The 13,342-nt window shown below is 42.1% G+C and overlaps 1 protein-coding gene across 1 annotated transcript in view; it reads right to left on the reverse strand.

Moving 5' to 3' along the window:
* LRRC49 (leucine rich repeat containing 49) overlaps positions 1 to 13,342 on the reverse strand; it is an 862,677-nt gene that overhangs the window by 275,374 nt on the left and 573,961 nt on the right. The window contains exon 10 of the mRNA XM_085644059.1: positions 9,782 to 9,929. Coding sequence (XP_085500185.1) covers positions 9,782 to 9,929 — 148 coding nt within the window. The remainder of the gene's footprint in view (positions 1 to 9,781; positions 9,930 to 13,342) is intronic.

The raw sequence follows: 13,342 nt of genomic DNA on the forward strand, positions 1-13,342 counted from the left end.
TAAGATTCTGAACTTTCACTAGAGTTTTCCAACCTAGTCCTAACTGTAGAGAGAGAGAGAGAGTTGTCGAAGGCTGATGGGGGTCATAGTTACCCATCCACAAAGGAGTGTTGGAATATAATTTACAAGTTTCATTGGTATAATACATTTGGGATAAATAATGCATCAGAGAATTGCTCAAATACATTCTTAGGCAGTCATTTAGTTCAAACAAAACTAGTAAAGAGACAGGAGTAATTTCTGACTGCTTTAAAGGACTCTATGTCAGCCACAGATTCAGCGAAGCTGTGCTCAACTGCTTGAACTGTCTATTGTATTTGCAGTTAAGTGTATACGGAAAGCTGAACAGGTATAGTAGCTGAAGCCAGAATCTGTAAATGAATATCTTAGTTATCGAACACCGGTTGTGAACCTCTAAAAATATTCCACATTTAATTAACTCTGAAACTCAAAAATATCTTTCTAACTTCATACACTGATAAGGTGTGCAAATGTGTCTTTTAATGGGCACACCGGTGTAGGGGTCACCATTCTCTGTCCACAGGTCCATAGACCAACAAAATAGAGATTGGCACTGAAGCTGGAATTCAAATAACAAGTTTATGAATCACTCCTGCGTGGGCCTACATCCACACAGCACTCTCAAGTGCTACCTGAGGTAGTATATTGAATACACAGACCATGGTGCTTATATACAGAGTTTGTTGCAGAGTAAGCATGTAGTTACAAATAGAAGGTACACAGGAATAGTTACAGCCAGACATGGGCAGATGGGTAATCACTTAGTCAGCAAAGTGGGAGGGAGAACAGAACTGCTTATAACAGCACAAATGATTGACAGTTACATCTTTAACCAGGTGCATTTTAGCAGCTACAGGCCTTTTCTCAGCACATACATTGCTCTGGCTCCGTACAGAAGGAGTTACCTAAAGCTGATGACACAAGCAGAATAGAAGAGCAAGCAACAGTTAAGACAGAAGAATTACATAGTAACAAAATGGATGCCACAATCAAGATGGCTTCAGCTTATGCTAACGAAAATTATTTCAGATTTCCACAGACGACCATTTTAGCATATGAAGACATCTTCCTATGCTTTTGAAGGAATACGAAAATTATTGTGGACATCAATCTTCATCAGTTCACTAATTTCCTGATCTATTGCTCGGCGGGCATTTACATTCTTAACATTCTGTTTAGTTGAGGTGCAAGTAGAAACACATAGGGAACAAAGCATTGGGCCACATTGAATACATAGGCAACAAGTGAAAAGAATCGCAAAAACTATACATAGGGCTGATAAAAGTTTCCAGCCCCATACAGTAAACATTTTCCATAGCCATCCAGTCAAAGTCCATGTTCCTGAATCCTGATGGATTTCAGTGGCTATTTTGTGCATTTTGGAAATTGCATCAAAAACAGAAGGGGCTTGGTCGGGGATATAAATGCAGCAGCTGCTCCTGATGATGCGACATGCACCAACACGGTCTGCGAGGATGATATCAATAACCATCCTATTTTGGAGGGCGACAATTCTCGCAATTTGAAGTTCCATTGTGATGTTACCAAGTGCCATTGCTGTCTGATTGGTTACAGCCTCTACAACTCGTGTCAAGCGTCTGATCTTTCGACTGTGTAAGGCCACTCCAACAAAGAAGAATAGTCCCAAATTAAAGTCACTACACTGCTGTAGTGCAGTGTCAGTTTGATCCACCTCATCATTATTTATTGTCCTCTGAAATCTATTTTTGGAAACGTCATTAAATAGTTTATAGTCTTTATGATGGGATGCAGGGGCTAAGAACACAGGTGGAAGCAAAAAGGATACGTAGTAACTTCCTGACCACCCAATAGGTAGATGATAACCTTTACTTCCGCTAATGAAATAGGTGTCGTGTGAAGACAAAAAACTGCTATTGTTCATTCCAGTAATATTTAACACTTTAGTACAGTCACTTTTTCTCACAGGGATATTGCCAATACTGCTCACACAGAGATCCGCTCGAGCTCTAGTAACAGCGATAACAGGAGGTCTATTACCCTTGATGGTTCGAGTGTTGGGGAAAACATAGTGTGTGGAGGAATTTCCTTGACGATACTCCTCCATTTGCCATACAGTTCCTTTCGCTTGTGGATCTCCTTCCTCATCAGGGTAACAGATTTTATTCAACTGAGCGTTAAGTCTTCCCACATCAAAGTTAGTAATATTAGCGATATGAGAAGCCCACAATAGTGCAAACCAGGCTCTGCAGGAGCCATTATGTGAAAACGGGAAAGGAATAAAAGGTGTTGCTCCCTTTTTCTGATGAGCTGGCATCATTCCACATATCCAGCAGTTGGTAATGTTCGTAGCATTGTGTGTATGGTGTAACATCTGAATGAAAGTGTTATTGAGGTAGGACATTCTGTGCTTTCGCTCATAAGGTAGAGTGAAATAGTAATGTTCAATGGGGACAGGAGTAGTAGCAGTCAATAGATTTCAGACAGGAGCTACTTCCTCTACAACCCAAGTTATTGTAGCAATGACAACAACAGTCAAAGTGAGTCCAGTAGCAATCATAGTTTGTTTATTACAGATTCTCGCAGCAGCCGGTTTCTTCTCCTCAAGCATATTCATTCCGTTGTCAAACAACAAAGCAGATGGTGCCCTAAGATCCTGGGCAGGCGTTGATTTCTTCACTAACATTGAGACGAGTAGTCACTAATAGACTACCCCCCTTTGAAGTCAGTCTTTAACCACCCAGGACAGCGGCTCAAACAGTCTTTTTCTACAACAAAGTGTCTTTCTTCCAGGGTCGAAGCTAATATCGGGATGTACCAGGAATCGTGTGGTCCGGGAAGACTTGCTCAGATCCTTCAGGAGATGTGGCCTGTCCTTTCTCGGTGACCAGGATATCGAGGTGATCTGCCAACGCATCTGGGCTCACTAGGTCTTGCAACACTTTTCCACAATGTGTCGCATGGACCCAGTTTTTCCGGTTCGTCACTCGAACTGCAGTCCGGGTAGCCAATGGTACCTGCTCCGGTCCTCGCCACCTCGGTGCTAGGGAGCTGGTACTCTGGAAGGACTTTATTACCATGTAATCCCCAGGGTGTAAGCAGTGGCCCTCACCTTGCGACCTGTCTGGAAGGGTCTCCCGAACCTGTTGATAAATAGAAGACAAACTATCAGTCAACTGAGACAAATAGTCATTCATCAATACATATGGTACATCATGTATAGGGCATGGCTTAGGAATCCCCAAATATTCATTGGCCTTCCAAAAACCACCTCATTCGGTGTGAGGCTAGATCGTGTATGTGGTATCGATCTTATGGATAGCAATGCTAGAAACAGCGCATCAGGCCATTTCAATGACGTGGAGGCTTGTATCTTAGCCAATTTCAATTTCAGAGTGGAGTTATACCATTCCACTAGCCCCGCTGATTGTGGGTGAAAAGCAGCATGAAACATCTGCTGGATTCCCAATCCTTTCATGAGATACTCCACAACTTGCCCAACAAAATGGGGTCTGTTGTCACTCCACAAAATTCGACAAATGCCGAATCGGGGAACAAAACTCCTTTAGGAGCACCTTTGCTGTAGTAAGAGCTGTATTATCTTTCATAGCGTATGCCTGCACCCATTTACTAAAGGCACAAACCACTACCAAGACATACTTCAGGTTGATACAGTGCTCAAGCTGGATGAAATCCATTTGCAGGACCTCCAAAGGTGCAGTAGGTATTGCAAACCCACCTGTTGGAGTTTGTGTTCCCTTTCCAGGATTATACTGGAGACAGCTCAGACAGGACTGGGCTATTTTCTTAGCCATACCGACAATCTCTGGATGATCCCAAACTTGCATAAGTTGCTTTGCTATTGAGGATGCTCCAACATGTGCCGGCCCATGTGCCATGTGAATCATAGGGTGTAAATAGGCTGTGGGTAACTTCCATTTTGTCATTTCTTTATTCCTCCAACAGCCCTCATCATCCAATGTTCCCTCCTTGGACCATTGATCTAATTCGTCAACAGAAGCAGATTATTGCATGTCCAGCACCTCTTGCCTGGCATCATGCCAATGCTCAGCCTGAGACTTAACTACATACATAGATGTGGTACTCCGCTGCATTGCAGTCTCACGAGCTGTGTAACCCGCAAAGGCATTGCCTGCTCTATTTTATCGGTCACTTTCTTGTGTGCGCTACACTTAATAATTGCTACTTTCTTAGGATAGGTCAAAGCAGTAAGGAGATTATGGACTAATTCCCCATGCATTATCTGTGTCCCATGTGAAGTAAGAAAGCCTCTTTCTTTCCAAAGTTTCCCAAAGTTATGCCCCACGGTGAAGGCGTATTGGCTATCAGTGTAAATGTTAACAAGCAAATCTGTACTAATCTCACATGCTCTTGTCAGTGCTATCAATTCGGCTGCTTGAACTGACTTCTGTGGGACACGAGCTGTCTCAACTACTGTCTGAAGTATTGTAATCGCATAAGCAGCAGATGTAGTGCCATCAGGCAACTTCAGGCAAGAACCATCAACCCATAGTTCTCCATCAACATTAGAGAGAGAGGTGTATCTTGCAGGTCAACACAACCCTTTGTTTGCTCTTCAGTAAGGGATATACAGTCATTTAACTCTTGTGACTGAGACTGAGTAGCTGGAAGTGGCAATAATGAAGCAGGATTCAAAGTCAAACATCTTTTCAACGTGAAATGAGGGGCCAAAAGTGTCAATTAATATCCTGTCAAGAGGGCACTAGTCAGATGCTGGTATTTCGTTTGATTTAACACGGCATCAACTGAATGAGGTATTAACACAATCTATGTGACAAGACTATTCCCTCACTCCGACGTATGGACACAGCCGTTGCCGCCACCGCTAGGAAACCAGGCAGCATGCGAGCAACTGGATCAAGGACAGTCGAAAAATATGCACAAGGACGTTGTTTATCACCGTGTGTCTCTGTTAAAACAGAGGGCACAACCTTCCCTCTTGTGTACGTAGAGTATGAAAGTCTTAGTGTAGTCTGGAGTTCCTAATACTGGTGCAGAACAAAGAGCTTGACGTAGCTGTTGGAAGGCATTCTGGCATTCAGTAGTCCATGGGAGAGGCATCGGAGTGTCTTTAGTCAAAAGGGCCAACAAGGGTTTAATGATGTACGAAAAGTTAGGGATCCACTGCCTACAGAAGGAAGAAAGGCCAATCAAAGCACGGATGACCTGAGTACGGGGCACAGGAGTATCTAAAATAGTCTGAATGCGATCTGGTGTGAGTGCACGTCCCTCCTTAGGCATGAGGTGACCTAAATAGGTAACCTGCTGTCTACAAAATTGCAGTTTCTTCCGAGAGACTTTATGATGATGAGAGGCAAGGAATGATAACAACAGTGTTCCTTCTTCACACTGTTTAGGGGTATCGGCCACCAACAAGATGTCCTCGACATATTGAATAAGAGTCAACCCTTTTGGTACAGGAAAGGAATCAAGCTGCCTTTTCACTGCCTGGCTATAAATGCTAGGACTCTCTGTATACCCTTGTGGAGCTCTACAGAATTGGAATAATCTATTATTCAAAGTGAAGCCAAACAAATAACAGCTGTCAGGATGATTAGGTATTGAAAAAATTGCGTTCTTTAAATCAATTACACTAAATGTAGTAGCAGTAGGAGGAATCATAGAAAGAAGTGTCGTAATGTCAGAGACTACCGGGTATTGGGTCACCACAATTTTGTTAGCCTCTCGTAACTCAATAATGAATCTGTAAATCTTAGTATCAGTGTCTCTTTTCAAATTAGGAAGGATAGGGCTATTACAAATGTTATAAGGGACTTCTTCCACAACCTCCACCTTGATCAAATCTTGAACAATGTGTGTTAATGCTTCTTCAACTTCCCAAAATATTTTGTATTGAGGCAATCGAGGCAACTAAGCACCTTTCTTCATTTGAATATGCACTGGTGGAATAACCATTTGACCCACATCAGTATCTGATTTAGCCCACAAAGTACTAGGTAAGGATGCCAGAGCGATATCCTCTTTAATGAGACAAGACCTCTCAACCATTGGATAATTATCATTTATGATAACACGCACACGTTCTGGGGAACAACGTATTGTAGCACGAAAATATTTGAGCATATCGATACCCACAATGTTATCCGGCGTGGTAGGGGAGAGCAAAAATTGACATCCTGCAGTGAATTTATCAAGACTAAATGCAAGTGGCTGTGAAAGTGGGCTAGATGTAGGTGTCCCATCGAATCCTATCGATGTTATCATTGCGCCAGACTGGGGAGCCCTAGGAACCAATTTTTTAGACAGAGCACTACGAGTAGCTCCTGTATCAACTAGAAACTGATCAGTAGAGCCCAAGACATTTGCATCAACATAAGGACCTTTCTGATCTACTGGGACCTCAACCGGTTCCTTACCCCAACCTAGGCATTCCTATGCGTAGTCAGAATCTGCAAGACCGTCAGCAGAAAAGTCAGACATTTGATATTGGTTTCGTCTATCAAAGGTATTAGAGTAATTTGATCCATGCTCAACTGCCTCAAATCTAGGGTGAGTTCCTATGCCGCCTCTGTTCCCAAAATTCACTGGGCGTCCTCTCATAGTTCCCCTACCCCGTTGATACTGCTGACCTCGCAGAAGACAAAGTTGATCATGAGAAAGAGGGTTCTCCAGGCATAATACTGCACGTCCGCCTCTACCACCACCTCTGAATGGTGGACAATATAACTTTCGTCTTTAAATCCTTAACCTTCTTATCCTCCCTGCCTTTTGCTTCCAATTCCTGACGCTCGTAGTACTGGGCCATAGTCAAAAGGGAGACTGGGGAAGACGTAGTCCACAAACTCTCACTGGCCTTAAGGTGACTACCTATTTCTGGCAACATGTTAGGAACAAATTTGTCAACGAACAAATGCTTACCCGTGTCATCTGTCAATGGCTGCCCACTAAAGTCATGCAATGTCTCTTCAAATTGTGTAAAGAAATCTGAAACTAACTCTGACGGTCTCTGTTTACAGGCGCTAACGTAGTCCAGTCTATTTTCTTAGGAGGAATAAGAGTTTTCAACTTAGCCACAATAGCTTTGGGAAGATCTAAAATCTCCTGCTGGGGTTTTTGCGCAGGCTCCCTGGCCGCATCTATTTGTTCTAAACGTACCCAAGTATCACCATATGCTACATTATCATCTATTTTCCAAATCATTCTCCACATATCAGGGGGAAAAATAAGTCCCAAAAACATATCGATATCTGGCAAGGTCATAGTGCAGGAGCTAATGGCTCCTTCCACTTCCTCCTAGAAAGCGGCAGGATTTTTACACGGATCGTGCAAAGCGGCTTTAAGAGCCATAACATCCGCTCTACTCCTAGAAGTATAAACCCAATTATAAATAAAATATCCTTTTGCATCATCTGAAGCTTTATCTTCATCTGTTCCCGTACTCTTCGGAGGAACATACAAAGGCGCAGCTTCGTGCACTGGTCGCACATTATCTTCAGTCCTACTAAATCCATTATCTGTTTCTGGAGCTTCTACTATCTGTTCTGAGGGTTGGCCTACTTGTACAGTTTTACCAGCTGCTTTTTTCTCCGCTTATAAGCAAAATGTGTCATCTCCTAATTTAACCACTCGCCTAATTTGATCAGGTTTTTTTGAACAAAGAAAAGTTCCATCACTTAATTGTTTATAATTAGAATTTATATGAGTGGGCTCTAAGTTTGTGATAAGGTTTCTAAAATTAAGTATTACTTCCCAAGCGAACTTCTCTGCAAAATATAACTGCTCTAAAGCTTTCCACTGCTGAACCAGCGCTACAAGGTCTGAAGCAGAAGTAGTCCCACAAGCTTCTTTGCGAGCAGTGGATCTGAAAGTGGCTTTTTTGTCAACAGTCAAAGTAGAGCGAGTCTGTCGCCCATCTTGCTTATCTAAGTCTTTATCGTCCGAAGAAAGATGTTCTTTATCGGAAAGATCATTCTCAGGGGCAGAGGGAAACTTCTACGGGGCGGGGGTCGATCTAATAAGAGGGAATCATCCTGAGGTTTATTAAGTATGGGATAGATGGGGCGCCTAATAGGGTACTGGCCAGCTAAACAACGCTCCCTTTTCTCTTTTTCTTTTATTGCCTTCATCTCGTTATTTTTTAATTCCAATGCTTTTTGATATATCGTTTTTCGCTGTTCTTTTTCTGCTATAGCTTCTTCTTTCCTCACTCTCTCTTGCACTTCTTTCTCCCACCTTCGTACACAATCAAACATATCATGTCGACTTTTTCTCTTGAATAAACACTGCTCTACATATTGAATCTTTTTAAAGTCAAATGACCCATTCGCAGGCCATCGTAAATCAGAATCCTTTTTCGTATATGTGTTCCACGGTGTACTATACATTATGGAAGAAATATCGTATTTAATAAACATATGACTATTAGGTGTGCCCTCTGGGGGAGCCGGCTGACTTCTTTCTAAATCCATATTGGTACCACCAAGACAGCAACACAACCTACAGAGTGTGCTGGAAACAGGCTTGCTACCAAGTTTATGTAAAATATCACTTTTCCAAAATTTTCAAAAGTAGAGAAAGATCTCCACATTACCTGCCTTTATCTTTTGCAAAAAACAAATCAAACAAACAAAATCAGAATCTTGGCCAAGCAAACAAGAGTGCGGCTTCAGCGACCTTACCAAACAAGAGTCTCCAACCTCCAACTGCCAATCTCTTGGTCGACCTAATGGTCATTGCAAAATTAATGCCAAAGGATACCTCAGTCGGGACCGGCCAACACCTGGAGGGTTAAATCGAGAAAACCAGAAAAATCACTTTGGTTGCAAAGACCAGGGTCTCCTCATGCAGGACGTCTCCTCAACAATATTCCACTATTCCGTCAGGACCACTCCTTTGGACGGCCGCGTCCTCGATGAGGCCCCACGTATCGGGCGCCAACTGTGGAAATGTGCCTTTTAATGGGCACACTGGTGCAGGGGTCACCCTTCTCTGTCCATGGGTCCGTAGACCAACAAAATAGAGATTGGCACTGAAGCTCAAATTCAAATAACAGGTTTATTAATCACTCATGAGTGTCACTATGTCCACACAGCACTCTCAAGTGCTGCCTGAGGTAGTACATTGAATACACAGACCATGGTGCTTATATACAGAGTTTGTTGCAGAGTAAGCATGTAGTTACAAATGGAAGGTACAAGCCTACACAGGAATAGTTACAGCCAGACATGGGCAGATGGGTAATCACTTGGTCAGCAAATTGGGAAGGAGAACAGAACTGCTTATAACAGCACACATGATTGACAATTACATCTTTAATCAGGTGCATTTTAGCAGCTACAGGCCTTTTCTTAGCACATACATTGCTCTGGCTCAGTACAGAAGGAGTTAACTGAAGCTGATGACACAAGCAGAATAGAAGAGCAAGCAACAGTGAAGACAGAAGAATGTCATAGCTAACAAAATGGATGCCACAACCAAGATGGCTTCAGCTTATGCTAACAGAAATTATTTCAGATTTCCACAAAGGGACCCAAGACTTTGTAGCTGAATGGAATGGTCACCAACTGAATTAGGAAACTCCAGAAATTGTGCAGAAACTTAGAAATTATTTTATCCTAAATTTCAGACTTGTGCTCAGATGTGCTGCCTACATACCTCCTCCTGATAATTAGAGATGCTTGTTCACATTTTGTCCCATAGCATGAAATTAGTAAAAATGCTATAACACATCTTAATATCATGTTACCATCTCAAAGGGCATAAATTAGTTATTGCTTACTGTGATTCTTTTCATGTCCAACTGACGGAGCTGCAGCATGTGGCAGAGAATGGTTTGTTTGTACCATGACTCCTGAGCTATAGGATTGCCATCAAGGGTGATGTCTGAAAGGGACGTGGAATCAGAAAGGCACAGAATATCTTGAAAACTAAAAATGAAGAAAATATAAATGCAGTTAAAATTAAATTGCCAATAAACTCATTTTTTAATTATGTATGTATTAAATATACAATCTTCTTCACTACTACACAAACTAGTTCTGCAAATATATGGTGGATTGTTTCCATTCACCTATGTCTTCTATGGTCAGTGTTTCAAGGTCATCCGGTCTGGAACAACCTAAGCTTGAAAGAAACTAGATATGGCAATATTTGTCTGCATTTTGAGTGCTTCTGCAAAAGAGGAATTGGTAGTACTCTGGAGTAATGATGTGAGAAGCTGCGCAGGAGTTCCCCCTCCCTGCAACATAGAGAATCAGCGGAGGAGAAGGCATAAAGAGATCTGAGGATTTTAGTGGAATTGACACGAGGACTGATTGTTAAAGGGGCTTGCCAAAAAATGGATAGCCAACTGCAGGTCCAATAGCTTTCTGAGGCATGTAGAGATACTTACACAGATTGGAAAATAAATAGTTAGGGAATTCTAATAACAATTTAGCCACTATGATAGCCACAAGGCATATACATAGATATTAGGTAGGAATAGATTAATCTAATAGAGTAAATTGGGATGTGTGATATAAAATATTCAAGGTATTTCTAATATTGACCTTGTTCTATATTATGACTACTGCGATTACAGTTATATTTACCATCATCCTAATACATAGGGTTTATATCCAAATAGTACTTTATAAATAACCTTTATTTGTAAAATACCAACAGTTGTGTGAGCTACTATTTCTAGGGGCCAGGGAAGAAATCTATATCCACATACAAAATGCCCACTGCAGATGAGAGTTACTCTGACAGGACTGTCTGACTCTCAACACGTCTTTTCTAAATGAGCATAACATGTTGAAGTGAGAAGTGAAAGATACTTATCTGTTCTCCTTTCCTTTGAAGAGGGTACGCTTACGACTTAGAAGTACCTGGGTGTGCACCCTAGAAGTGCGGTTCATCACATACAAGGGAATAATACTAATACTTTTCTGTGTCTGCGCTTCAGCCTATACTGCCGCACCCTATTACAGTTTGCAGTGTCATTAAGCTAACACTAAGACATACAAGTTTATACATCTGTATACCTTTTCCAATGAGAAGGTATCTATACATTGTCTGTTTCTCTGTGTACCATAATATAGAACAAAAACATAACAAATAGGTAGAAGCAAAACTACTGATAAAATACATATCAATGCAAGTTTCATATATTATTATGAGATCATAGATTAAAACCTTCAAAAAGGATAAGATAACCTAGAAGTAATCCATTATTAAACAAGACCCTATAGCCTTCCTACATCGCAGCCAAAGCCTGGAACGAGCTCCCTATCGACATCAGACTCGCCCCCTCCCTCAACGCCTTCAGGAAGACTCTCAAGACCTGGCTCTTCGACTGAATGGAATTGCTGCCCCCCAGCGCCTTGAGACCCTCACGGGTGAGTAGTGCGCTTTAAACTCACTGATTGATTGATTAACCTACAACAACAAAGTAAAAAAGATAGAAAGAACTAAAATAAGCAACACATGACACTAAGCAATTGGCCATTGTAGAATAATTAGCTGTTCTACATGCTAATTGTTGTTTATGTTTGTCCATTTTCAAAACAAAACACTATTCTATCTATCCCAAAAAGGTTCTAATAGCAAAACATCCTCAATCAAAAATTTAAAGGCACTCCTTACAGCTCTGAACAACATTTAACAAAGTTTGGTAGTGCACCTGCCCCTTCTAGGGTCACCAGAGGAATAAATAAAAATATTATGCACAGGAACATATAGGGTGCTCCCAAGCTAGAGCAGTGAATGTGAAATGAGAGGCTACTCTGGTCACTTTACATTCACTGTTTTTTGTCTTTTTAAATGTATATGGTTATGCGGCATGCGGTCCCCTCCCTGACCCCTCTATAGGCCCCAGGGACCTACTTCCCCAGGTCAAATTTATTGTTGTAAGGGTAGGGGTGGATAGGGCCCCCCTTCCCAAAAACACTTAAGGGCCCCGGGGAATAAGCTCCATTCCCCAGGTCCGATTTGTGATTTTTGGGGAGGGTGTGTGGTTCCCTTCCCTCACCAAGCCTCCTATGTGCCCGAGGAACCCATCACCCCAGGGCCTAAGCATTTTTTGGGGCAGAGCGTGTGGGGCCCCACTCACCTTCCATCCATTGGCCCTGGGAATCGCATCCCTGAGGGCCAATGGAAGCAGGGCCTTGGGGACCCAAGCCCTTGGGACACTTTATTTCCCTGCCTGCAAGAAAGCAAGCAAGGATAACTTAAACTTCCTGCCAATGCTCTTGCAGGGCATTCAGCTGCTTCTGCCGGGCCAGAAGAAACAGATGGAGCCCACTCTCACTGCACCGCATGGATGGGGAGCCGGCAGGGGCTACGGTTGAGCACAGGGGCCCCACAGAAATTAGTATTGTAGACCCGGGGAATAGGGTCCATCGAGCTTGTTAATGCCCGAGGAAAACCACGTGCCATTTCCACTAATAATGTATGTGACCCCGGGGGATGAGGTCCCTGGTGCCTCTAAAAAGTGTGAGGTTAAAGTTGCATTATAGTTAGGAATTGCAATAATAGGTTACTTTACATTCAACGAACAACCATAGAAATTCACTGAAAAGACCAACAGTTAATGGGATGTTATAGTTAAGTGAAATGTTAAAACATGCTATTTTAAACAAACAAAACCACTGAAAACCACTGAAATTTACCAGTTATAGGTATCTCAAGTAACTATAATTTGTGCCCTAAAGTAACTATAACTCTCTTCCTCAACCCACACTGTTAATTACCTCACACATTAAATCACTCAAGACATGTTCAATGACATTATTGATAACGTCACTACAACTTCTGAAATGACATAATTGATAACAACACTGTGCATGGCGAGAGGCATTATGTACATTTTCAAGTACTTGAATCACTGCCATTTTTAAATGTCTGTATTCAACAAAGCTACCAAGTGAGGTGGACCCAAGTTGTGTGACACTTTCGTCCAGTTTTGTCTTTTAAGAAACAACTCTGTGACTTGTAGTTTTGAAGTTAGCAATATAAGAAATTGATTGCATATGACAGCATATACAAATGATGGAGTTCCAGTGAAGGGGTAATAAGAACCCAACAGGAAGGGATGGAGTGTGCTTGACAGAACTGATACGAGTGACTGCCGGGGTGAGAGGGGAGGGGTGGAGAGGGTTAGGGGGTAAAGCAGAAACAGGCAGCCACATTTAAGCCTGTTACAAAGCTGCAGGGAAATATATCCAGAATATGGGTAAGATTGTCCACAGGAGCATGACAACTGCTTTCCAGATGTGACTGTAAATCGAAAAGAGGTGGCTGATTGAGGAAAGCAGATATGATAACAGAGGATACAATAACGGAAGCTAATGGAAACCAC

Source organism: Triturus cristatus, chromosome 3_1 (genome assembly GCF_964204655.1).
Source record: "Triturus cristatus chromosome 3_1, aTriCri1.1, whole genome shotgun sequence".
Taxonomy (NCBI): Eukaryota; Metazoa; Chordata; class Amphibia; order Caudata; family Salamandridae; genus Triturus; species Triturus cristatus.